At 45.3% G+C, this 24,308-nt stretch overlaps 1 protein-coding gene across 3 annotated transcripts in view; it reads left to right on the forward strand.

The window, feature by feature from the left end:
* Nucleotides 1-24,308, forward strand: part of TENM1 (teneurin transmembrane protein 1) — a 624,193-nt gene that overhangs the window by 577,887 nt on the left and 21,998 nt on the right. For all 3 annotated transcript variants that reach the window (XM_068962599.1, XM_068962601.1, XM_068962600.1), the window contains 4 exons: nt 5,674-6,040; nt 7,552-8,062; nt 20,221-20,393; nt 21,482-21,717. In XM_068962599.1, the coding sequence (XP_068818700.1) occupies nt 5,674-6,040; nt 7,552-8,062; nt 20,221-20,393; nt 21,482-21,717 (1,287 nt within the window). The remainder of the gene's footprint in view (nt 1-5,673; nt 6,041-7,551; nt 8,063-20,220; nt 20,394-21,481; nt 21,718-24,308) is intronic.

Below are 24,308 nucleotides of genomic sequence, written 5' to 3' on the forward strand. Positions count from 1 at the left end.
GTATATAGCTTCAATTAGATTCTCAAAGGGCTTTGTAAATACAAAAAAGTATGAGATACAGTAAAGCCAACTCTAAGCACCATGAGGGCAGGGACTGTGCCTGAATCAGCACTCAGATGTTTGTGAGGGAGTTGGGTGGCATATTAAAAAGCAGAGACGTTACTTTGCCAACAAAGGTCCGTCTAGTCAAGGCTACGATTTTTCCAGTAGTCATATATGAATGTGAGAGTTGGACTGTGAAGAAAGCTGAGCGCCGAAGAATTGATGCTTTTGAACTGTGGTGTTGGAGATCCAACCAGTCCATTCTGAAGGAGACCGGTCCTGGGTGTTCTTTGGAAGGAATGATGCTAAAGCTGAAACTCCAGTACTTTGGCCACCTCATGCGAAGAGTTGACTCATTGGAAAAGACTCTGATGCTGGGAGGGATTGGGGGCAGGAGGAGAAGGGGACAACAAAGGATGAGATGGCTGGATGGCATCACTGACTCAATGGACGTGAGTTTGAGTGAACTCCAGGAGTTGGTAATGGACAGGGAGGCCTGGCGTGCTGTGATTCATGGGGTCGCAAAGAGTCGGACACGACTGGGCGACTGAACTGAACTGAACTGGGTGGATGGATGACTACATTAACGTGTGAGTGTACTGGTGACGATCTGGCCTCCAAATTGGTTCTCGTTCATCAGTCTGGTCTCCCTCCAGACTGCCCCCTGAACTGCAGCCTAAGTGATCTCTCTAAAGCCCTAGTCTGACCGTGTGAACCCTCGACTTAAATGATCTTCGCTGATACCTCAACACCCACAGTTCAAGTCTAAAGTCCTTAGCATACACAGTCCTTCATGCTTAGTGCAGTGGTTCTCAACAGGGACAGTTTTCCCCCTGGGGGACATTTGTTAACATCTGGAGACATTTTGGTTATCACAAGTCAGGGGAAGATGCTAGTTGCATTTAGTGAATAAAGACCAGAGATGCTGCTAAATATCTTATACAGTACAGGACAGCCCCCACAACAAAGAATTATCTGGCCACAAAAGACAATAGTGCCCCAGTGGAGAGACTTAAAATTAGTCCTTGGAAACGTGAACTTCATTTGCTGCTACTACCTACCCTACTTTATGTTCCAACAATCCCAGGCTGTGGCGAACGCCCCACTCCCATATGGTTTCGTGCTTTCTCAGTACCTTTGTTTCATCCTTCAAGATGTTTACAAAATATTTATTTGGCTGCACCAGATATTAATTGTGGCACATGGGATCTTCAATCTTTATTGAAGCATGTGGCATCTTTAGCATGAGGGATCTAGTTCCCTAACCAGAGATCAAACCCAGGCCCCCTGTCTTGGGAGCTCAGAGTCTAAGCCACTGGACCATCAGGGAGGTCCCATTCTTTAAGACTACGTTTACATTCTCTTCTAATAATAGCAGTATTGCCCCAAACTTCCTCCTATGTGTCCACATGTCACCCTAGACATGTGTTTTTTTGGCAATTAACCACGTTATATTGACATGACCTGTTTCTATATCTACCTTCCGTCACTTGAACTGTGAACTAATCAAGGGCAGGGACCTTTTTTATTTACCTTTATAATAGTGCTTGACACAGAGCAGGTACCCACAAAGCCTTGAACTGAAAGAAAACAAATGAGAAAGAGGAAGATAAATCACTCAATTGCTAGTGAGCTTTGACCTTCTCAGCCAAAAAAAAAAAAAAAAGGTTGAAATCAACCTTTAGAGTAAAGGGAAGGCCAGACTTGGTGAGAAGAACATGAAGAAACATGTCCATTCTTCTAGGTGAGAAATCAGAAAGCAGAAAGGCTAAGAGCCGACATCTGGAAATGGGGATATTGATAGTTTCTTTCTCAAGTGATTACTCTAAGCATATAAAGTAATAATCCATGTAAAGAGCCTGACACATAGGAAGCACTCAGTAAACAGTAGTTACTTTTATTAAAGGCTCAGATGAGTGGGCCTGTAATTTTATAGATGTTATTGATTAGGACCAGTTCAAAGGAAGGGGCAGCACCTATTTATATTTTAAAAGTAGGTCAATTTAAAGAAAAATATTAAGTCAATAGTAGTGCAAGTAGTGGACGGCTAAGGCAAAATTCATGAACCTGTGATGTGCACAAGTGAAGTCTGGGTAACTGGGCTAGATCCCTAAAGGTTTGTGACTTTGAAACCACTTTTCATGTTAACACCATTTCCTGTCCCTTACTTTGTCCAGACCCTGGTCTGAGTATCTTACATCCCCATCTCAATCAATCCACACAATCTCTCTAAAAGGTAGGTAGACTATCATTAGCTTCTTTTTCTTGTGGCAGATGAAGAAACCAGAGACTCATAGGAGATACCTCATTTGCCAGGATTACACACTAATATGCCTGGAGAATCCTCAGGACAGAGGAGCCTGGTGGGCTACAATCCATAGGGTCACAAAAAGTCAGACACAACTGAGCAACTGAGCATGCACACTAATATGGGCAAGAACCGGCCTTGAAACTGTTAAGGAGAGCCCCAGTTAACTAATTATGGTCTGTGTCTACAGTGTGGGATGAAGTTTATAACTGAGAAATTTGCTAGTTTGGTCTAATCACAGGCTCATATTCAGATATTGCTGTTACACATGGATTTTCCCCTATAGGAGCCTGCTGCTTTATAAACTACCACTTGGGTCAAACTTAGCTTGTTCTTTAAGCCAACCATGGGACTGACTGACCTGAGAGCCAAGTGCCTTCAGGGCAAATTTTCAGTTAGCAGAGGAAGACGTGGTGTTGTCAAGGCTTGACATCCAGACCGAAGGCTCCTTTCTGCTCAGGGTTATTTCTCAGGGAAGGTTGTTGGGAGATGGGCATATTCCACCAGCTGGCGGCTACACCAGTGACCTTTACTGCTAGTTTAGCTTAAATACATTTTGACATTTCAAACAAATTAATGTATTTTTACAAGGTGGGGCAATGACCACAAATTAGGCCAAATGGTTTGCCTGCAAGCTGGGTCACAATGCAAAGATCCCAGAACCTCACGACTGTCCCTTCAACTCTTTCTGCTGCTAACACCCCCAAAGAAATGTTTCTTTCTGTCCACTTGGACAAATGCCAACAGCCCTCAGGGGTGAACCTTAGCCCCACCTCAGTAGTGTGTGATTCTGGGGTTTCTCTGCAACTAATAGCTGCTAATTCTGACTGCCGGAGTCAGTGCAAAGACTCCATCCTCTACGTTAGGTTTGTATGTTGTGGAAATGCCTTGATACAAACCACCAGTTCCTTTAAAAAAATTACCTGGAAATGGGAGTATTTAACATGAGAAAGATATAAAAGGAACTAACAACCTAAGAGAGGTGAAAAGGTTCAGTTTCTGAAAACACAGGCCCCAGACTACTAAGTAGCCACACATCTTTCATCTGAGGAGGTTTCAGAGACTAGCTGCCCAGCCAAATCAAATGGGAATTAAAGGGATTCTGTGTAGCTGGTACAGAAAGTGTCTCAGAAGCACAAACGCCACTTTAGTCACAGGAAACTGCCAGAGGGAGACTTATTTGATGGAACAAAAGACAAACAGAGTAGCTGGTGTATTTTTGAGGTGATATTAAACCTAATAAACATGACACCAATAGTGTTGACTTAAATCAGATGGGGCGAGTTGGAGAATTTAACAACTCATCTTCCAACTACCAGCCTTTATTTTGGAGGCAGCCTTGACAGCAGAGAACAGAGTCCAAAACGTGTCCTTCTCTAACTTCTGCCAGGTGTGTGCTGTCCCTGGCCTCTGCCCTGGCCTCAGCTCTCGGAGTGGGGATAATTAAAACGTCATTTCTGCCAGCTTTGTTTTTTCTGGGTCGCTGACTTCAGACTTGATCCAAATAGGAGTGTTGGACTGAAATAAATTCATTTCCTCTTCCTCAGCCAATGCCAGCTTATTTCCTGGGGGACCATGCTCCATAGGCCCAGTGCACACAAACAGCTTCTGTACCACCCCGATGGCGTATATGGAGGTCCAGAGTGGGGGCCCACGGCGGAAATGCACCATCTCCCTCTTCTCCCTCTTAGTTGACAGGGCACTGACATGCAAGGGCCTCAGACAGACGTGCGGAAGAACACATCACAGCAAACTGCTCTGGGAGCTGTTAAGGCTGATGTTTAATGTTCATCCAATGGCCTCAGTCTGAAAGGCTCTGTAGAACATGCATAACACAAGCTCGGCTTTATACTCCATTAGCATTCAAATTCCTAGCTGCCCAGAGGCATATGGTACTGACCAGAGAGGGCCAGCCCATGTCGAGACTGAGGGCACGTAGAGACAGGAGCGCAGGTTGAGGCTTCTGGGTGTCTAGGGGAGACGCTCAGACACAGGGGGCAGAGAGCCCCAGGTGGTGCAAGAGGGGAGGTCAGAGACAACCTTTGTCTTTACAGTGTCACCAGTTGCCCTCCAATAAGATACAGCATTAGAGGGAGTTTTATCTCAGACTGGCCTTTGTCCACTTCATTACTGAGTGGAAGGCCTCTTCCAACTGGGAAATAGTGGGCCTCAGAATGTGATGACAGCCCATATCTTGTTTTCAGACTTTCAGATTCAATGAGAAAAACAAAGCTTTCCTTGGACTTTCACTCAAGGCAGAAAGAAGAGCAGCTACATCACTGCTACTATCTTGGCCAGGAATGGGGCCCACTCTTCTGCCTTGTCTAGCCATAAGACAAGAGAAATAAAGTACAGAATAAGTGAGTGGTGGAGTTGAGAGTGCACATAACGTAACGTTGTTCTCTGAGAAGTGCCCAGTTGGTGAACAACAGCTGCTAGGCTGACTCCTGTGTGGAAAAAGGAACTAGGGTAGATCTGTGTTTGCTTGCATGTGTGTCCCCAGTGCCCAGCACACCAGACCCCCCCCTCCCAACATACACACACTCACATACACACTCATACGCACACACCAGTCCTTTTGCTCCTAACTCCTTGATGTGTCTCAGGCTCCTGCAGTGGCCCAGGTGAGGGATGACAGTGGCCTGAATTAGGTTGGCAACAGTGGGGATGGGGATAATTTGAGATGAATTTGAGATGTAGTAAGGAGACCCTTGAGAGTCCCCTGGACTGCAAGGAGATCCAACCAGTCCATTCTGAAGGAGATCAGCCCTGGGTGTTCTTTGGAAGGAATGATGAAGCTGAAACTCCAGTACTTTGGCCACCTCATGGGAAGAGTTGACTCATTGGAAAAGACTCTGATGCTGGGAGGGATTGGGGGCAGGAGGAGAAGGGGACGACAGAGGATGAGATGGCTGGATGGCATCACTGACTCGATGGACGTGAGTCTGAGTAAACTCCGGGAGATGGTGATGGACAGGGAGGCCTGGCGTGCTGCGATTCATGGGGTCGCAAAGAGTCGGACACGACTGAGCGACTGAACTGAACTGAACTGAAGGAGACCATGCTCTGAAAAGGGTCTTTCTGAAGTTATAGGGAGAAAATAATTCACAGTATGTTGGAAATCCATAAATGGTAAATGTGTTTACCAGAACATTTAATCAACTGTCCTTCCCAGCTTTGCCAGATAACACCAACATTGCTGGAATTCGAGAGATGGGGCTGTTGCGAGGGGTGGGAGACCAATAAGCCAATTTTTCTTTCAAGATAAAACTGCCCCAGAAAGATACTGTAACCTAATGGTGTGTGTTCTGTTCTTTTTGCAGGTGCGATTAGAGTGGCCAACAGACCTTGCAGTCAATCCCATGGACAATTCATTGTATGTCTTGGATAACAACATTGTGCTGCAAATTTCTGAGAACCGGCGAGTGCGGATCATTGCAGGGCGCCCCATTCACTGCCAGGTGCCAGGCATCGATCATTTCTTGGTCAGCAAGGTAGCAATTCACTCCACTCTAGAGTCGGCAAGGGCCATCAGCGTCTCCCACAGCGGGCTGCTCTTCATAGCTGAAACAGATGAGAGGAAAGTAAACCGCATTCAGCAAGTTACCACCAATGGGGAGATCTCCATCATAGCTGGGGCCCCCACTGACTGTGACTGCAAAATTGATCCCAACTGTGACTGTTTTTCAGGTATGACCTTTTTAGCAATTCACCGGCTCCCCTTCTCTGTTTTCAAAAGAAAAATGGGCATCGGAAAAGTCAAAAAAAGAACAAAAGTAGTCCTTGTAAACATTGGTATGAGGCAGTGGAGAAAGCAATGGATTGGCGGTCAGACAGCTTAGTATCTGGTCCTGGCTCTGCAGTTGAGTCACTGAGTGACCCTAGGAAAGCCATAAAACCTCTTCATGACTCATTCCACCTGCTGACTAGAGTGATCACGTGTCTCAGTTACATCACCTCACTGTTTTGAAGATAAACTAGTATAATAAATGTTTGAGTGCTCAAGAAGTTAGGACCACTATCCAAATGTGACATCCCCATATTTTTTGTACTTTAGAGAAAGGATAGCTAGGTAAAACCTACACTTATGATTTGGGTAAGGAAAAAATTACTTCTAATAAGTGACTGGTTTCCAGATTAATAATATGAGCTACTTGAAGCCCAAAGGGACTAGGAGCAGACTGCTTTGGGGATCCATGGACAAAATTAAATCTCACAATGGAGGGTTCTCAAGACATCAGTCTTCTACTTATGTTTTTTTAATCCAAAATATTTTCATAACCAATAGTGCCCTTTACTTCCAATTGATAAGGAGGTGGGGACCAGAAGGAGCCTTTGCACCAAAACACAGAGTGGATATTTCAGATAGTAAACAGTCCTGTAAATGTCAATAGATGCATTTATTGCTGGAATGTGGAAATCCCCCCGTGCAACATGCAGCCCTATTAAACTGCTCATCTGGGCCCAAATGGTTCTTTTAACCTTTGTCTTTCCTTGGGACAGCGGAGTCAGGAGTGAGCAATTTGGTCGATAGGACTTTTAATCAATATTTCCAGTGTTTTCCTGGACAATTAGTTTTATAGTTATTTTGCTAATTGGTATCTTTCTTTCAAGGCAAAACTGGAATATTTATTCTGGTTATCAAATTTGATGTTCTGAGTCATTGTTGCACTTACAGACTTAGTGTACTTTGACAAAGTGACAATGAGAATTAACAAAAGAAAGGTTCTCTGGACAGAGAAGGAATGGAAAGCCCTGACATAGATCCTATGAGCATGGACAGGCATAAGTCTCATGGATTTCCAGCCAGATTTGAGGTGGCTGTTATTATTTGCTGTTTTTGTATCCAGCAATACAATAGATACGGAACAGCAGGATTGAAGATTTCACAAAATTGGTGTTCACTGAGATCATTGCATCTTCTGTTCATCTTCAGTGGTGCTGACTCAAAAATTGTGAATAATGGACTTCAAATATCCAGTTGGGGCACATGGAAAATGTTGGTTCACTGATTGTTCCCTTTAAGATGATTCTTGGGAGGGGGGTAAATTCTTTTTTTTTTAAGTTTAATTTTTAATTGGAAGAAAATTGCTTTACAATGTTGTATAAAATGATTCTTGATATATAGACATTTTTTGTATTTGGTATGTTTCTAAAATGCTGTGACGACAGGTGTTAAAATCAGGGTCTTCCTTCCACAGGTGATGGTGGCTACGCCAAAGATGCCAAGATGAAAGCCCCTTCCTCCTTAGCAGTGTCACCTGATGGTACTCTCTATGTGGCAGACCTTGGGAATGTTCGAATTCGGACCATTAGCAGGAACCAAGCCCACTTAAATGACATGAATCTTTATGAGATTGCCTCACCTGCTGATCAGGAACTCTATCAGTTCACCGTCAATGGAACCCACCTGCACACCTTGAACTTGATAACGAGAGACTATGTGTATAATTTCACCTACAACGCTGAAGGCGACTTGGGTGCGATTACCAGCAGCAATGGCAACTCCGTGCATATTCGCCGAGACGCAAGTGGAATGCCCCTTTGGCTTGTGGTGCCTGGCGGGCAGGTGTACTGGCTGACCATAAGCAGCAACGGAGTCCTGAAAAGAGTGTCAGCTCAAGGCTACAATCTGGCCTTGATGACCTATCCAGGGAACACGGGGCTCCTGGCTACCAAAAGTAATGAAAATGGATGGACAACCGTTTATGAGTAAGTTTCTAATTCTCAACATGGGCTCTTTTAGGTTTGTATTTGAAATTGTATTACAGTGGGAAAATGACTTAGTAATTGCTGGGTGTTACATGCTATTTTCTCCTAACAACCACAATAAAAAATAAATAAATAAAAAGTCAAGGAGAAAATTTTAACCCAACTCCTAGGGTTCAAACCCATTTCTCCAGGGCACTTTTGCAGAGCATAATAATAAAAACATAGGCTGAATGAAGAATCAAGTGTGGCACTGCAGGAGACAGGAATGAGGTGGAAGTCCATGTACTCAGAAAAATTTATAGCATTGCTGGGAAAACAAGAGAAATTTTCATTTGAATAACAAAACTAGAAAGTAGTTCTAAAGTAGCAAAGAAACAGTGTAGTTTAACTGGTATTTATTGATCTCTGTGGGGTTTAATGAATGAATGAATGAATGCGTGCCCAGCCCAGTCCAGCCCAACTCAGTGTAAAATTGCTGTGGGAACTAGAACACAGTGGGCCATGAAGGCTTGTGTGAAGTGATGTGGGACAAATGCTCAAACTGGAGAGGCTGCTTCTGGGAAAAGTGGAGGCAAAACTCCAGTACAGGCTTGCACCACCCCCTCTCTGAGTTTCCCCACATAAGACAGACTCCAGCACATTTGGGTATTCACAGACCAGGTCTATGATAACTTTGTTTAATGGGGAATTTACACAAGGTATGTCTGAGGGCAGGCTACTAGGAGGTGTCCTGATGGAAACAGAGACCATTGTCCTTGACTGTTAAGGTGGGGCAAACGTGTTTGAATGTCAACCTGTTTAGAAAGCTAGTTTGTGAACAGTCAGCAAGCGTCGTCCCCACAAAGGGAATTGCTGAAGTTTTAACCAATTTACCAAGTGAAAAGAATCAGTGGAGCTGAACCCAGAGCCTGAAATGACATTCAAGTTGAGGAATGTGAGAAGCGAAGATATTCAGTATGAGGAATTCATGTGTACTCTTCCATGAGGACATGTGTGCGTGCATGTTAAGCGGCTCCTCTGTCCATGAGGATTCTCCAGGCAAGAATACTGGAGTGGGTTGCCATGCCCTCCTCCAGGGGATCTTCCCAACCCAGGGATTGAACCCGGGTCTTTTATGTCTCCTGCATTGGCAGGTGAGTTCTTCACCACTAGCGCCACTATATCCTTCACCTGGGAAGGATATAGAAATGGGGAAAGAATTGGTCCAGTCCCATGAAAGCCTCCAGAGGAAAGGGATAAAACAATTGGTCTTCAAATTTTGGATCATATCCCAAAGAAATGCCACTTGTACAAAAGAGCTGGACAGCTATTTTAGTTTCACTTAGAAAAATATATTCACTTGTTTCTGTTGCAGGTGTTCCTCTATTTCTTGAAAAATTTCTCTTACATCTTAATAAGAGTAATTAAAGCTACTACTCACTGAGGCATTACTATGTGCCAGCTCCTAGGCTAGGTGATTACATAAAGTATTTTCTTTGATCCCCAAAATAACAACATGGGATCCATGCTCCTGTGATGCCTATTTTATGGGTGAAGAAACTGAGACCCAGAATGGTGAACTTGTCCTTATTCACACAGATGTTCAGGATTCAAACTCCAACTGTCTGACTCAAGAGCCCACATTCTAAAATATACTACCCTTAAGAAAGATAAAAGTTCTAATGAGGGATCTTTTTTTAAAAAGTCACACAAGATCACACTGCAGCTGAAATTAAACAAACAAGTATCTTAAAAGCTACTGGTTAAATTCAGTTAAGCAACCAGAAATGGCAGAATTATTAACTAGTTTTCAAAATAACCAGTTCAATGTTTGAACTGTAGGCAGTTTTATTTGTTATTTATACCTCAGTAAAACTAGAGAAAAAAAAAAAAGAACACAAAGTAGCCAGTTTGACCATTCATTTCTTTATGCAACAAATATTTGCTGAGCACCTGGTATGTATACCTGGTGCTGGGGATAGAGCCGTGAGCAAGACAGACACCAATCCCTACCTCCACAGCACTTGCACTGTACAGAACTTCAGATGATGGTAAGTTCTGTGAAGGAAATAAAGCAGGGTAAGGGGGAATCAAGATGTGGAGGAAGAAGGGGGTTTTATTTTAGGTTGGGTGGTCAGAAAAAGTGAAACTGTTAGTAGCTCAGTCGTGTCTGATTCTTTGTGATCCCATGGACAGAGGAGCCTGGCGGGCTACAGTCAGATGTTCTTAATACAAAACATTAAAATATTTTACATATCCACTTTAACTATTTATAGCACCAGATGTTTAAAAGTGGAGGGAAAAGTGAAAGTGTTAGTCGCTCAGTCGTGTCTGACTCCTGTGATCCCATGAACTGTAGCCAGCCAGGCTCTTCTGTCCATGGCATTTTCCAGGCAAGAATACCGGAGTGGGTTGCCATGCCCTCCTCCAGGGGATCTTCCTGATCCAGGGTCTCCTGCATTGCAGGCGGATTCTTTACCATCTGAGCCACCAGGGAAGCCCCTGGGTGATCAGGGAAGGGCTCGTTAAGAAGGTGACATTTGAGTAAATGCCTGTAGGAGGTGAGGGGGTGAGTATATGGGTGTGTGGTGGCGGGGAAGGGGAAAAACCTTCCCAGCGGGGTGAACAGCAAGGGCAAATACCCTGCAGCAGGAGCAAACCTGATGTGTTCAAGTAAGGCAGCCACTGTGAGTGGAGTGAGCAAGCATAGCTGGGAGAGGAGATCAACAAAGTGGCCGGGGCCACTTTGCGTAGGGCTTTGAAGGCCTTTGTAAAGACTTTGAGTAAAAGGTAGAACCATTGGAGAGCTTCGAGGAAATGAGTGACATAATCAGCCTTGCATGTTTAAAGAGCTGCTCTGTACAGAAAACAGACTGTGTGGTGGAAGCAAAGGAATGTAGTGGAGGGAGGATGATGCTTCAATAATCCAGGCAATGTGGTGACTTAGACCAGGGAGTGAGGGCAGTAAGTGGTAATAATCAAAATATATTTTGACAGTAGAGCTATCAGGATAGACAAATGGGATGTGGGGTGTGAGAGAAAAAAAGGGTCAGAAATAACTCCAAAGTGTTTGACCACAGCAAGTGGGTGTTGAACTTTCCATTTACCAGGATGGGGAAGACCAGGCAAGGAGTAAATGATGGAGGGTGGGAGTTCAGGGTCAGCTACAATCAGTTTAGACATCCAAGGGAATATAGCAAGTTGGCAAGTGGATATACAAGTCTGGAATTGAGGGGAGAGGCTGGAGATTTGAAATTTGGAGATCCAAATTTGGTATCCACTAGGGTTTAGATTGTATTTAAAGCCATGATATCTTCATGGCAAAGTGAGTGTAGTCAAGGAAGGAAAGAGATCTGACAACGGAACCTGGAGCCGGCCAATGTTTAGAGTTGAGTATATGAAAGGGAACCAGTAAAAAAAGAGACTGAGAAAGTCTAGTGAAGTAGGAAGAAGACCAGAAGAGTGGGATGTCCTGGAAGCAAAGTCAAACAAGTGAGTCAAGGAAGAAGAAATGATCAGCTGTGCCAAATACTCCTGATAAGTCAAGTAAGATAAGTGCTGAGAGTTGACCACTCCATCCAGCACACTGTGAAGATCATTGTTTACCTTGACAAGAGCAGGTGCTGTGGGCAATGGGGGGACGAAAGCTTTAGCAGAGCAGGTTTAAGAGGGAATGGACACACATGTCTTCATAGCAGTGTTATTCAGAATAGTCAAGAAGTGTAAAGTACCATGTCTATCAAGTCACGAATAGCCAAACAAAATGTGGTACATCCATACCATGGGCTATCATTAATCCATGAAAAGCAATGAAGTTTTGGTACATGCTACAATGTGGATGAACCCCAAAGACATTATGCTAACTGAAAGAAGCCAGACACAAAAGGACAAATATTATATAATTCTGTTTATATGAGATGTCCACAAAAGGCAAAGTCATACAAAGTAGGTGAGTGGTTGTCAAGAACTAGGGAGAGAAGTGAATGGGGAGTGACTGCTCTTGAGTACGGGGTTTATTTTGAGGGTGATGGAAATGTTCTAGAAATGGTGCGGATGGTTGCACACATTGTCAATGTATTGAAAGCCACTGAATTGCATACTGAGTACTTTTTAAAGTATTCATTTATTTTTGGCTGTGCCAGGTCTTCTTTGCTGTGTGGGGGCTTTTCTCTAGTTGCAGCGAGTGGAGGATACTCTGCAGTCGCGATGCACGGGCTTCTCCTCGTGGTGGCTTCTCTTGTTGCAGAGCATGGACTCTAGACTCTCAGGCCCAGGAGGTGCAGCTCCCGGGCTCTAGAGCACAGACTCAATAGTTGCGGCACACTGTCCTAGTTGCTCTGTGGCGTGTGGGATCTTCCCGGACCAGGGATTGCACCCATGTCTCCTGCAGCGGCAGGTGGATTCTTTACCACTAAGCCACCAGGGAAGCCCTACTGTGTACTTTTAAATGATGACTTTTATAATATGCTGATTATATTTCAATGATAATAGTAATGAGAGCAACTGGGAGGAGAAAGTTTGGAGACCATGAGTAAAGAAGCCTTCTGAGGACATTGCTGTAATGAAAAGCAGAGAAATTGGAGCAGAGGGGGATGGAGTAAAGAGGAGAGAAATATCAGTTTATTTGTATGCTGATGAAAATGATCCAATGTAGAGGGGGAAATTGATGATGTGGGATAGAGAAGACAGTCTGTGGGTCCATGGTGGCACGGTGATGCAGGCGAGCAGGATGCTTAACAGTGAGTGGAGCTCAGGCCTATCACCAGGACTCGGCCGGCAGTGAGTAAAAAGGTAATCTAATGTCACTGTTGTTGGGTAAGCTTGAGGCATTAAGAGATAAGAAACATGGGCATTCACGTGGGGTTAGCATGGGATTTTTATGGCCACAAAGAGACATTAGAGGTCATTTGACAAATAAGGAAATGGAAGCCCAGAGTAGAGGAATAACTTGGCCATTCCCTTTGCTAGTTGGCCAGGTCTAGAGTCAGTCTCTGAGCTTCTAGCCCAGTGCTCTTTCTACCACCATGCCACTGCCTTCCAGAAAAACGAAGAGGACTTGGAATAACAAGAGTGACCATTGGAAGTCTGGGGAGCTAGAAGATTGTGCTGCAGAAGCAGGACAAGAGGAATGGGAGAGCTCCAGGGAAGAGAAAGGGAGGCTGAATATCCATTTCTTCCTTCTCCCACCTTCTAAATTCCAGCTAGCACTATGCCGAAACCCTCTTGACCAAGTAGCATCTGTGGAAGGTTCCTCTTCATCTTGAATCAGTGTATTCTGTCCCCAGTGGAACACTGCTCCCATCCCTTCTTGCCTGCACACATCAGAATGAGCAATTTTCCAGCCTTCAAATGGAACTCATTCTTCCCACAGTCTATGCTGTACAAGCCCTGACTTCTTTCACTTTTATCCTCCAGCACTTTAGCCAGTCCTGAGCACTGACTTGAGTTTTTCCTTGTCCTTCTGAAGCTGGGGAACACAGAATCGGACCTACTCTTCCGGTCAGGGATAGAGCCATGCTGGGGTTGGGAGAAAGTGGTCTGGGGAATGATGCTCTGAGATGAAAGACAGGCTGCCTTCTGTGGCCAAAAGGGGACAAATCCTTTGCCAAGGTGAACATCACATTTCTTTTCTGAGATGACAAACAGAAAAAGAGAAACAGAAGCAAAAGTTGGCAGGATGAACGACTGCCACAGAGAAGTAGCGAAGCCAGTCAACCATTCAATGTTCACTGATCTGCAGTGATGCTGAGGAAGAATGACACGAGTGACCCTGAACAGCGTGGACAGTCCAAATGGGATTTTACAATGTATCTTTGCCGCGGTAGTGGGTGGGCTTGTCCTGTGTAGTGTGATGTTGTTTAAATAGTTCATTGCTTTTCCTAATTCCGTTTGCCTTGGACCAGAATCAAAAGTTGCTCACCCCACGTATTAGTACTTGATCTCCACCGCCCCTAAGTGTCCTGAGTGTCAGGGGAAAGCTGACCACAGAGAAACAGCTGATAGGGAAGTGATTGTCAAGGCAGGAATAGGAACGAGGCAGGGCTCGTGGTCCCAGGGGCTCAGGGACTCCTGATTGCGATGACCCTGCCCCAGTGGAGGTCTGAGGGAGGGACCCGGCATCTCCACAGTAGGGCAGCCTCCTTGTTTCGCAAGGCTCTTCCTGGCAAAGGCTTCTGCTACACTCATCTGCGGAGGCCCCAGACTGAGGCCAAAGTGTCGGTTTTGTCACTGCTGCCGGTGCAGACTGAGCTGACAGCTCCTCGGGCCCTTGACCTTTGTGGGAGCCCTCTGCTTGAAGGGGACTATGCAGTTCCATGATCTCTTGATCCTTGGTTTTCTGTATTCTCGCCATCTCAGGACTTGATTCGCACATTCCCCACCCCCACCCGCCAAACTGCCATTTGCTGACAACTTGGAAATGCCCTCACGATGGCTCTAGGTGCCTTCTAGGCTGCTTTACAAATGCTCAGTCTTATGGAAGATGGCTAAGGGAAGGCTCTTTCTCCTACCTGATAAGATTCGTGGAACGGGGGCAGGGGGAAGAGGGGAGCAAGGTAAACCCGCCACGTCTGTGGGTGAGATATTTGCCTAAGGAGAGGATGTGATTCCCATGGTTATGTAAGTGAACAGTCAGTCCGAGAACACTGAACTGTTTTCCAGAATCTCAGAATAGGGAGAGAACAAAGATGCCACGTAGCCCGGCCCCCTGCCTCTGGGCAGGTGGAGGGCTTCATTTTCAACAGAAAGAATGTAGCATTGCCAACAGTTCCTTCAGGACTCCACAGACAGGCTGGACACTTTCGCTCAGTCCCCTCCCCTTGGGCTTTATGCCCTTGAGAGGTCTCAGGAATGGGCAGCGAGAGCTGTGGAGGGTCATGCCGGGGGAAAAAGAACTAGCAAAGAGACAGAGGCTGAAGCGAAGGAAGAGAGGCTGCAGAACAAACTTTCCGAGCCTGGCTGGGAGGATGAGTTGCACCACACAGGACGTCTCTGTAAACTGAGCCTCCACATCCCCAGGGATGGCTGGCTGTCCTCTCACCACGCTCGCTCTCGTCTCCACCCCGTTCTTCCCATCTGCACAGGCAGATCCGGCTTCCCACATTCAACAAGTGTAAGCGGTGAGAGTCTGCTCGGGGCCACACGCTGAAAATACAGAGGTGAATGAGGCACTGTGCCCTCTCTCTAAAGATGCGAAAGTTTACCACCTAGGAGGGCTATCACCATGCGTTTCATAAAGGCAAGGGGCCTCCATCTTCTCTTACACAAACTGGGGCAGTAAGCCTCCCAACAGTTTTCCCTGCTCCATAGCTCCCGTTCCAAGATTCATTTCCACCACAGCACCTAAGGAGTCATACTGCTCTCCCCCTGAGAGCTTCCTATGCCTCTCCACTGCCCATCGACTGCGTGCTTTCCTCCAGAGCCTGGCACCCCAGTTTCCCCATGCTCTGCTTCCAGCAAGCCTCTCCAGCCTCATCTCCCATGCCCCTCAGAGAGGACCCTTGCGCTCCCGCATCCTGCTTCCCTCAATGGTCTTCCCAACCACCAGAGTGCCTGCCTTCACAATGCCTTCCTCCCCTCCTCCGTCTCTACCTATCAAGGGATTGATCTCCCACTACCTTCCAGGATTCGAATACCACCTCATTCTCCTCCTTTCCTTGTGCTCAGCCTGGAGGGAAATGACTCCGGCAGCTCCTTGTTTACAGAAGTATATGGCAGTATTCTGGCATCAGAGAGATTCGTGTGCCTATCTTCTCTACCCTACTAGACTTCAAATTTCATTCAGCACAGTATCCCCAGGACCCAGCCCAAGACTGATGATATTTACTGAATGAAGGACAAGTGAAGAGAGAAGGGCATGCTGGACCTGGGCTGAATCATAGGAAGCCAAGTGAAGTTGTTGGCAAGGAAAGGGGAATCTAGTATTTCCTAAAGAATGCTTATTCGATTGCTCAGGTTTCTGAAAGGGTAAAGAGGGCCTATTTCCTTTTATAAAATAATTAATGAATTTTTCTTTTATAATCTTCAATGTTTTCTTAAAAGCAAAGATGGAAGAGCTTCTGGTTTTTACTCAGCATGGTTTAACTGTGACTTAGACTGTCCTCAAGGGAAAGGGCAGGCTAGCCCTTATGAGAAAATATCAGACCAAATATATTTTAATAATGTGTAAATATCATCTGCCCTACTGTAAACAGTATGGTCCTCAAGGACAAGAATGAATCCTGAATTTCCTTTCCGCATGTTTCCTTTGCTCCGCGGGAACACGTGTGTGTGCATGCTCGCAGTGGAACTCTGTAAAATCAAGACAGAAAGGGATAGGGTGATGGCAAACTCACTCCTGATAACCGTTAAGGCAACAGCCAATGCCCGATCACACAGTTCACCAAACCAGGATTTATGGGCCTGGTTAAGTGGATGCTACTCACAGGCCAGGGTGCAGAGGACGAGTGGAGGCGCGAAGAAGGGAGTTAGTACCCTGTTATGGCCTGAGGGTATCAGTTGCAGCATACTGGGCTTGTGTTCTGTGCACCAAAAAATGCAGGCGCCAAAGGGAAACCCACAGCGTAAGAGATTTTGATTAAACTTGTTTCTTTGACATTCAACTGGGGGAAATGCAGTCCCCTGTGATAGAGGGGGGGAAAAAAACCCTCAAGCAAGCCATAGGAAATCAAAGATTTCCTTTATTTCTTATCTACTTCATAGCAATCTTTCCAAAGGTGTGGGATCTGCCTGTTGCTCTTCCTTTGGAAATGACCCCACAGAAGAGACAGAGGCCTGTTGTTTTTGACAGAGGGCCGTGTGCATGGCTGAGCCCAGGAGAGGCGCCACTCTGCAGATACCACCAGTGCCATTGCTTTGACTGTGACTAGCAGAATAGGGGTGGGTGAGTGTGTTGGGGGTAGAGTGCTTTGGGTTTTTTTGGCTTTTTCCCCTTCAGTTTTATTGAGGTATAATCGGCATACAGCACTCTATAAGTTTAAGGCATACAGCCTAGTGACTTGACTTCTATATATCACAAAGTGATGACAACAGTAAGTTTGGTGAACATCCATCATTCCACATAGACACCAAAAAAAAAGAAAGAAAAATATTGTTTTCTTTATGATGAGAACTTTTAGGATTTAGTTTCTTAGGAAGCTTCATACATACCACACAGCAGTGTTCACTACCACCTTGTTGTACATGGCATCTCCAGTACTTTGAAAAAATATATTTATCTATTTAATTTGGCTATGTTGGGTCTTAGCTGCAGCGCATATACTTCTCTCTAGTTGCAGCTCAAGGGCTCTAGAGCACACGGGCTCAGTAGTTGTAGTGCACAGGCTTAGCTGCCCTGTAGCATGTGGGATCTTAGTTCCCTAACCTGGGACCGAACCCACATCCCCTGCACTGCAAGATGGATTTTTAACCATTGGACCACCAGGGAAGTCCCCCCAGTACTTATTGGTCTTATAACTGGAAGTTTCTACCTTCCTGACCACTTCTATACTATTCCTTCACCCATGCCCAACTCTGAAAACCACAAATCTGATCTCTTCCTACGAGCTTAGTGTGTTCAGGTTTTTCGAATTTGAATTTTTTTTTAGAGTCCACATATAACTGAGATCTTACAGTATTTACTGTCTGACTTATTTCACTTAGCAAAACACCCTCTAGGTACTTTGTTTATGATAAAGTCAACTGTACATTTTCAAATAAAGAGGCTTATCCAGCCACGGAAAGGAAATCAGACAATGTAACTTTTTAGCTCTCTAGCACCTGGGCAGGACTGTGAGAAAGCCTACTTTATCCCTACCCCATTACCTCCCTCACCAGAAAAGGACCAGGTGGCAGCCTCCCAGCTACGTCTATCCAGGGAATTACACCACAGGCCAGTGCTAACATTCGTTCAGATTTTTGGCCCTTGTAACCTCTGCTCGTGGATGGCTCAGCTGGCATCTGATCTTGTCATCTAGCCCTGAGAAGTGGGCACCACCACTGCTGTCACCTTTAGAGGAAATCTTGCTTTAAAACAAGGGGCTGTGTAACAGAGAGGAAGAAACTGCATCTTAGGTCCGATCTCCTGGGGGAATAATGAGGAGTGACCTTGCCAAGTGCTGAGGAAACCCTTTAGAAATCAGGAAAGGGAAACTGATGTGGCCGGGTGACTGATGAAGGATGTGAAACAGAGAGCAACTGCCTGCATAATCCAGGCTGTGGGGCCACAGTCTCCCTTGGGAGGGGGCCTGCAGCAGCTTCCTTCTGTCTGCTGCCTGGAGACTCCTCCCTACAGGCCAAAGCAGATTGGTACCTTGTGAGAACCAAAGTTCGGTACTGTTTTCCTCCCCTGAAAGAAAGACCAGGCAGACAAAGTCAGGCTGTGTTAGGCGCTCAGGCCCTTCCATGCCCTGTTCTCATCAAGGGTCTTCTCACAGCCCCAGAGCCCCAGAGCAGGCCATGGGCAAACAGGCTGAGCAGCAGGGAAGATCTTGCCATTAACCCCAGGCGCAAACAGCACCCTTCGGCCTTTCTTTGATAATAAGGCCTTAGCATCATAGTAGCAACATGCCAATAGCCGTTTTGGCTGAAATCCATTGAAACAAAGGGTGCATCCAATTAAATAACGGGCTTGCCGTATCTGTGATGTCAAATGACCTATTTGATTATTTTTATTTGCATGCCTGATTGTTTTTAACTGATCAAGTGTGCCTGTGAGCATGCTCATGTATACTCAGAACTGAACTTGACATGCCATTTTGTATAGCCTCAAGTCTAGTTTCGTCCTGTAAAATAATGTCTAGCCCCTTTTCCCAAGTCTACCAAAGACTGGTCTAAGTTTTAAAATTTCGGCAACTCTCCAGACTGAATTCTTTAAAACGTAGTGGATTCACACTGAGTCACTAGGCCATTTTGCATCATTTCGGGGGTCAGGAGGCTTCCCTGATGGCTCAGTGGTAAAGAATCTGTCTGCAGTTCAGGAGACATGTGTTCAATCCCTGGATCGGGAAGATCCCCTGGAGAAGGAAGTAGCAACCCACTCCAGTATTCCTGCCTGGACAATCCTCATGGACACAGGGAGCCTGGTGGGCTACGGTCCATGGGGTCACAACGAATTGGACACAACTGAAGTGGCTGAACAACAACAATAGGCAGTAGGGCCAGGCTCCACCACTGTGTCCAGGCTCTATCCTGCTCACTTTAAGTTAAAAGAATATAATTGTTTAACATTTTAAAAGCAAATAATAGTACTTAAATATTTTTAACTTTGCAACTTGAAAAGAAAACAATAATGGGCTTCCAAGTACATGTCTTTACTTTTAATGAAGGGTTTATTTTTCTTGGTTCTATTGGCAATAAAAGAACAGTTCCACATCAAAAGCCTTCAGGGAAGCTCTCTCCGTTTGGAGGCCAGTCAGATTGCCAATAGTTCTGATTTAAAAAAAAAAAAAATCAACTCACCAGACTCTATTTCTAGATATAGGTTATTGCCTATTATCCCAGGTAATTATTTGGGGGGGAGGGGGAGCTCTTACTCATACAGGCAAATTACAACACATTGTGTACTATACTATAAAAAGAGAAAAAAATTAAGTGACACTGAGATCAGGGGGTTCCAGAATGTTTTAATGAGTATGTTTCCATTATCTTCTGTGCTTGTTCATTTTGTTGGAAGAATGATTCATTCATTTCAAATTTGGCAACTTAAACAGCAGCAAATATAATTTTCCTATCACAATGCAAAATCAGTTTATTGGCCTTCTCTGCCTGTTTTGGGGGGGCGCTGTGGGGGGAGGTGAACATTTGTGCGTCCGTTTTCTTTGCCAACAGCACCCTCTGCTGGTTTTTGTGATCCATCACATCTGATGGGATCGACCCAAATTGCAAATGGAGGGCTCCCTGCAACATTGCACACAGCGGGACATGATTCATAAATCAGTTTTCCACCCTGGTGATTCATTATCAGATATATTTTTTCTGTAAAACAGCACAGCTCAAGGAAGTCATCAAGAATTCAAGAGCTGCAAAAAATACCTTCGTTTGATTAATCATCTCTCTGACCTTTTTCTTCTTATTGAACAAGGTTAATAATACTTGTTATCACTCAAAGTTAAACTGTATTAGCTGCCAAGTGAGTTTTATTTTGCAAAGGCCCGTTATCACTGCCAAGAGGCTTCAAAGTTGGGTTTGGTTACATTCCGCAGGTATGACCCTGAGGGGCATCTGACCAACGCAACATTTCCCACGGGAGATGTCAGCAGCTTCCACAGTGACCTGGAGAAGCTTACAAAAGTGGAGTTAGATACTTCCAACCGCGAAAACGTCCTCATGTCAACTAATCTGACCGCCACGAGTACCATATATATTTTGAAACAAGGTAAGACTATTTCCAACTTTGCCCGCCTCTAATAGCATCTCTCTTACTTCTACCATCAAACCTCCACACACTGTTAATTAATAGAAGACTTCTTGTCCCCATATTCCAGCTGTGGAGGCTGAATCCCAAGTCACACCTTTCATAAAGTTCCTGCAGCAACATTGGGCCACATCCTTGTGGGAGTTAGGAGGTTCAATTCCTGCCAAATATACTCTTCCATCAAGCCATTTCCCAACACCCAGCTGTTTGTAAAGCTCTTTAAGCTCTGATTGGGGTATACTAAAGGCACGAAGTCTGTGGCTCATCTGAAATTAGCATTCTAGAGCAGTGATGACATGGGTGAATAAAAAGGAGTGAGGATGCACACCAAGCCAGAATATAAGGGAAATGTAAGAGAATGGAAGGAAAAAGAAGGAAAGGCGAGAGGGAAGGAAGGAGAGAGGGGGGGAGAGCAAGAGGGAAGTAAACAGGAAGGAAGGAAAAAAGGAAGGTGGATTTGGAAAGAATGTCTTAGAAGCTGAGAGAAATGGGCACAGAGGAATCATTTTCTCTCTGCCCAGTCATTAAGGACCCGTTCTGTTGTTAGGCTGTGAGGCCAAACACAGAACTGTCCAACATCAGATCCACTCTAAAAGGATCGGCGGCAACCATTGTCAGCATATCCTTTCCTGGAGATCAGCCACTGTGTTGGTGTCCCCAGGCACTGAGGGTACTGAATTACACTGCATACTCCACTCAACAGCATATCAAACGGAGAAGGCCAATCCACCAAGTCAGAGAAGAAGTTTGTGAGGAAATCCTTTAAAAATGAGAACGTTTTGAAAAACAGAAACAGCCTGCAGTATTACACGGGAGCCTTTTATCCAAGAAACAAGACAGCCCAGCTGTGAAACTAACAAGACTCAAATGGACAGAGAGCATGTGGGCTTGTCAGAATGGTTGTCTATAGCCCCGAGGGCAGTGGGGTCCACGGTGCCACACCTGCTCATCCTTTCCCAAACTTGCCTCCTGAAGCTCAAGTTGTCTCTCCTCTATTTCTGTGCTTCCCTCTTCTTCCCCCTCTTCCTCCTTTGCTCCTCTCTCTGCAGAAAATACCCAGAGCACCTATCGGGTGAGTCCAGACGGCTCCCTGCGTGTCACTTTTGCCAGTGGGATGGAGATCAGCCTCAGTTCAGAGCCCCACATCCTGGCCGGGGCGGTCAACCCCACCCTGGGAAAATGCAACATCTCTCTGCCCGGGGAGCACAACGCCAACCTCATCGAGTGGCGGCAGCGCAAGGAGCAGAACAAAGGCAACATTTCAGCTTTCGAAAGGAGGCTGAGGGTAAGTCTCGGCCTGACAGCACCTAGGCAACTGGTGTTGTATTTTTGAAAACCGCAGCACCTCCCTAATCAGAAGTCCCATTTCTCTAAAGCTTTTCTAGGTGACTAACTTATATAATATAGTAATTCAAGAGAGGGTGCTAATGGCTGATAATGGTTCAGTATCCTTAAATGAACATTCTAATAAGAGCTTTCTTTGTCATTAGCCAGCTAAAGTGCTCTGACAGTAGCAATTTCAGGCACTGAGAATGTCTGGATCTAGAAATGCGTGTAGTCAGGAGGCCCTCCGGAATCCCTCACATGGCCTGGAGATGCCTCAGACCCCTGCTTCGTGGTAAAAAGTGAAAGTGAAAGTCGCTTAGTCGTGTCAGACTCTTTACGACCCAGTGGACTATACAGTCCATGGAATTCTCCAGGCCAGAATACTGGAGTGGGTAACCTTTCCCTTCTCCAGGGGATCTTCCCAACCCAGGTCTCCTGCATTGCAGGTGCATTCTTTACCAGCTGAGCCACAAGGGAAGCCCCATGCGGTGGTAGATACTTTATTCGAAAAGGCCAAGCAGGTACACACAGAAGGATATGCGACGTCAGGCAACATCTGGACAAAGGCAATTAAGGGAGAAATCAGTGAATGTTATTATTGCCTTGAATATACATATTAAGGGCCAGAGAGGTCAAGGACTAGTGCTCCTGTTGGCCTAATGGCACTCAGAGAGAGCGTGCATGCGTGCTTCAGTTGTGTCCGACCCTTTGTGACCTCATGGACTGTAGCCCACCAGGCTCCTCTGTCCATGGGATTCTCCAGGCAAGAATACTGGAGTGGGTTGCCATGCCCTCCTTCAGGGGATCTTCCCAACCCAGGGTTGAACCTGGGTCTCTTCCATCTCCTGCATTGGCAGGCGGATTCTTTACCATTAGCATCACCCGGGAAGCCCAAAAGAGAGCTGCCTGGGAGAAATGCAAGATTTGGGAGTTTTCAAGTTTTTACCAAGCACAGTTCACCACAGTTAACCTGGGATCTCTCAGTCAGAATTGCCTTTCTGCTGCACACGAAATCCACAAGCACCACCGCGCTCTTTCTACCTGTCCCTTCTTGAACATGAAGCAATGTTAGGATGACATGACCAACTTTCCAAATCTAGCAACATTCAGTATGAGCCCAAGAGCAACTGCCAGCCTGAGGCAGTTACTCACTATTGAGGCCAGGCCTGCTTTGAGCCCCTGTGTCTCACCTGGGATCCCTGGAACACTTGCATTTCTTCACTCACAGTAAAAATGCAGTAACCTCTAGGCTGTGACAGGGCAACACCAAACAACCACCCAATTCCTGCGACAAGCGGTCAGACCAGTCCCATGGCTTGATGATCTACATCAGTGCTCACTTCCCGGTCAGTTCTGTTGGCGACCCAGAGATAGACTTTTGTGGTTGTTTTTGTAACAGCCACTACACAAGTTGTCTACATGCACAAGTCAGTTTGTATTCTTTGATTCGATTGGCCAGAATATTTACCAGAAATGCCACTGAAATGAGAGGTGAAACCAGCCCAAATAGTCCAAACCTCTCTATGTGTGGGCAGTAAGGGTTTCCTACTTACTGGGAAATGGGATCTCCTGCATAGAACCCTAAATGGGGGAGTCTTACAACTGGCTTAAGAAATGCCTTTATTTTGTTCACCTGTGAAATGAAGATGTCATACTAGAGAAAAGTCAGAATTATATACACATGTTTTATCAACCTCATGAACTCACCCTAGGAAAATTACATCAAATAAATGGTATTTTGGTGCCTCCCCCGCTTAGAGTCTGAATAAAATATTATGAGTCATATCATACACTATGTGACTTTGGGATTTTCCATTTTTTAGAACACATTCTTTTTTTTAATTTTTATTTTTACTTTATTTTACTTTACAATACTGTGTTGGTTTTCCCATACATTGACATGAATCTGCCACGGGTGAACATGAGTTCCCAATCCTAAACCCCCCTCCCACCTCCCCCCCCCCACCTCCCACCCCATATCATCTCTCTGGATCATCTCCATGCACCAGCCCCAAGCATCCTGTATCCTGTATTGAACATAGACTGGCGATTCGTTTCTTACATGATAGTATACATGTTTCAGTGCCATTCTCCCAAATCATCCCACCCTCTCCCTCTCCCTCAGAGTCCAAAAGTCCGTTCTATACATCTGTGTCTCTTTTTGTGACTATTATTTTCTGCTTTCTATGATGACCCATCCTATTTTCTCCCCTCCATATGCACAGATAATGGAGAGAGAGTATAAAGTGTAATTTTCACCTCATATTCCAAATTGTTCTTAATACTGAGGTTAGTGGGCATAAAATATATGGGCACTCTTCCGTGTGAGTACAGTGAAGTGTTATTTGTTGTTGTTGTTGTTCAGTCACTAAGTCATGTCCATCTCTTTGCCACCCCATGGATTGAAGCACGCCAGGCTTCCCTGTCCTTCACTATCTCCCGGAGCTTGCTCAAACTCATGTCCATTGAGTTGATGCTGCCATCCAACCATCTCATCCTCTATCATCCTCTTCTCCTCCTGCCCTCAATCTTCCCAGCATCAGGGTCTTT

The sequence above is a fragment of the Capricornis sumatraensis genome, chromosome X, assembly GCF_032405125.1.
Source record: "Capricornis sumatraensis isolate serow.1 chromosome X, serow.2, whole genome shotgun sequence".
Classification (NCBI taxonomy): Eukaryota; Metazoa; Chordata; class Mammalia; order Artiodactyla; family Bovidae; genus Capricornis; species Capricornis sumatraensis.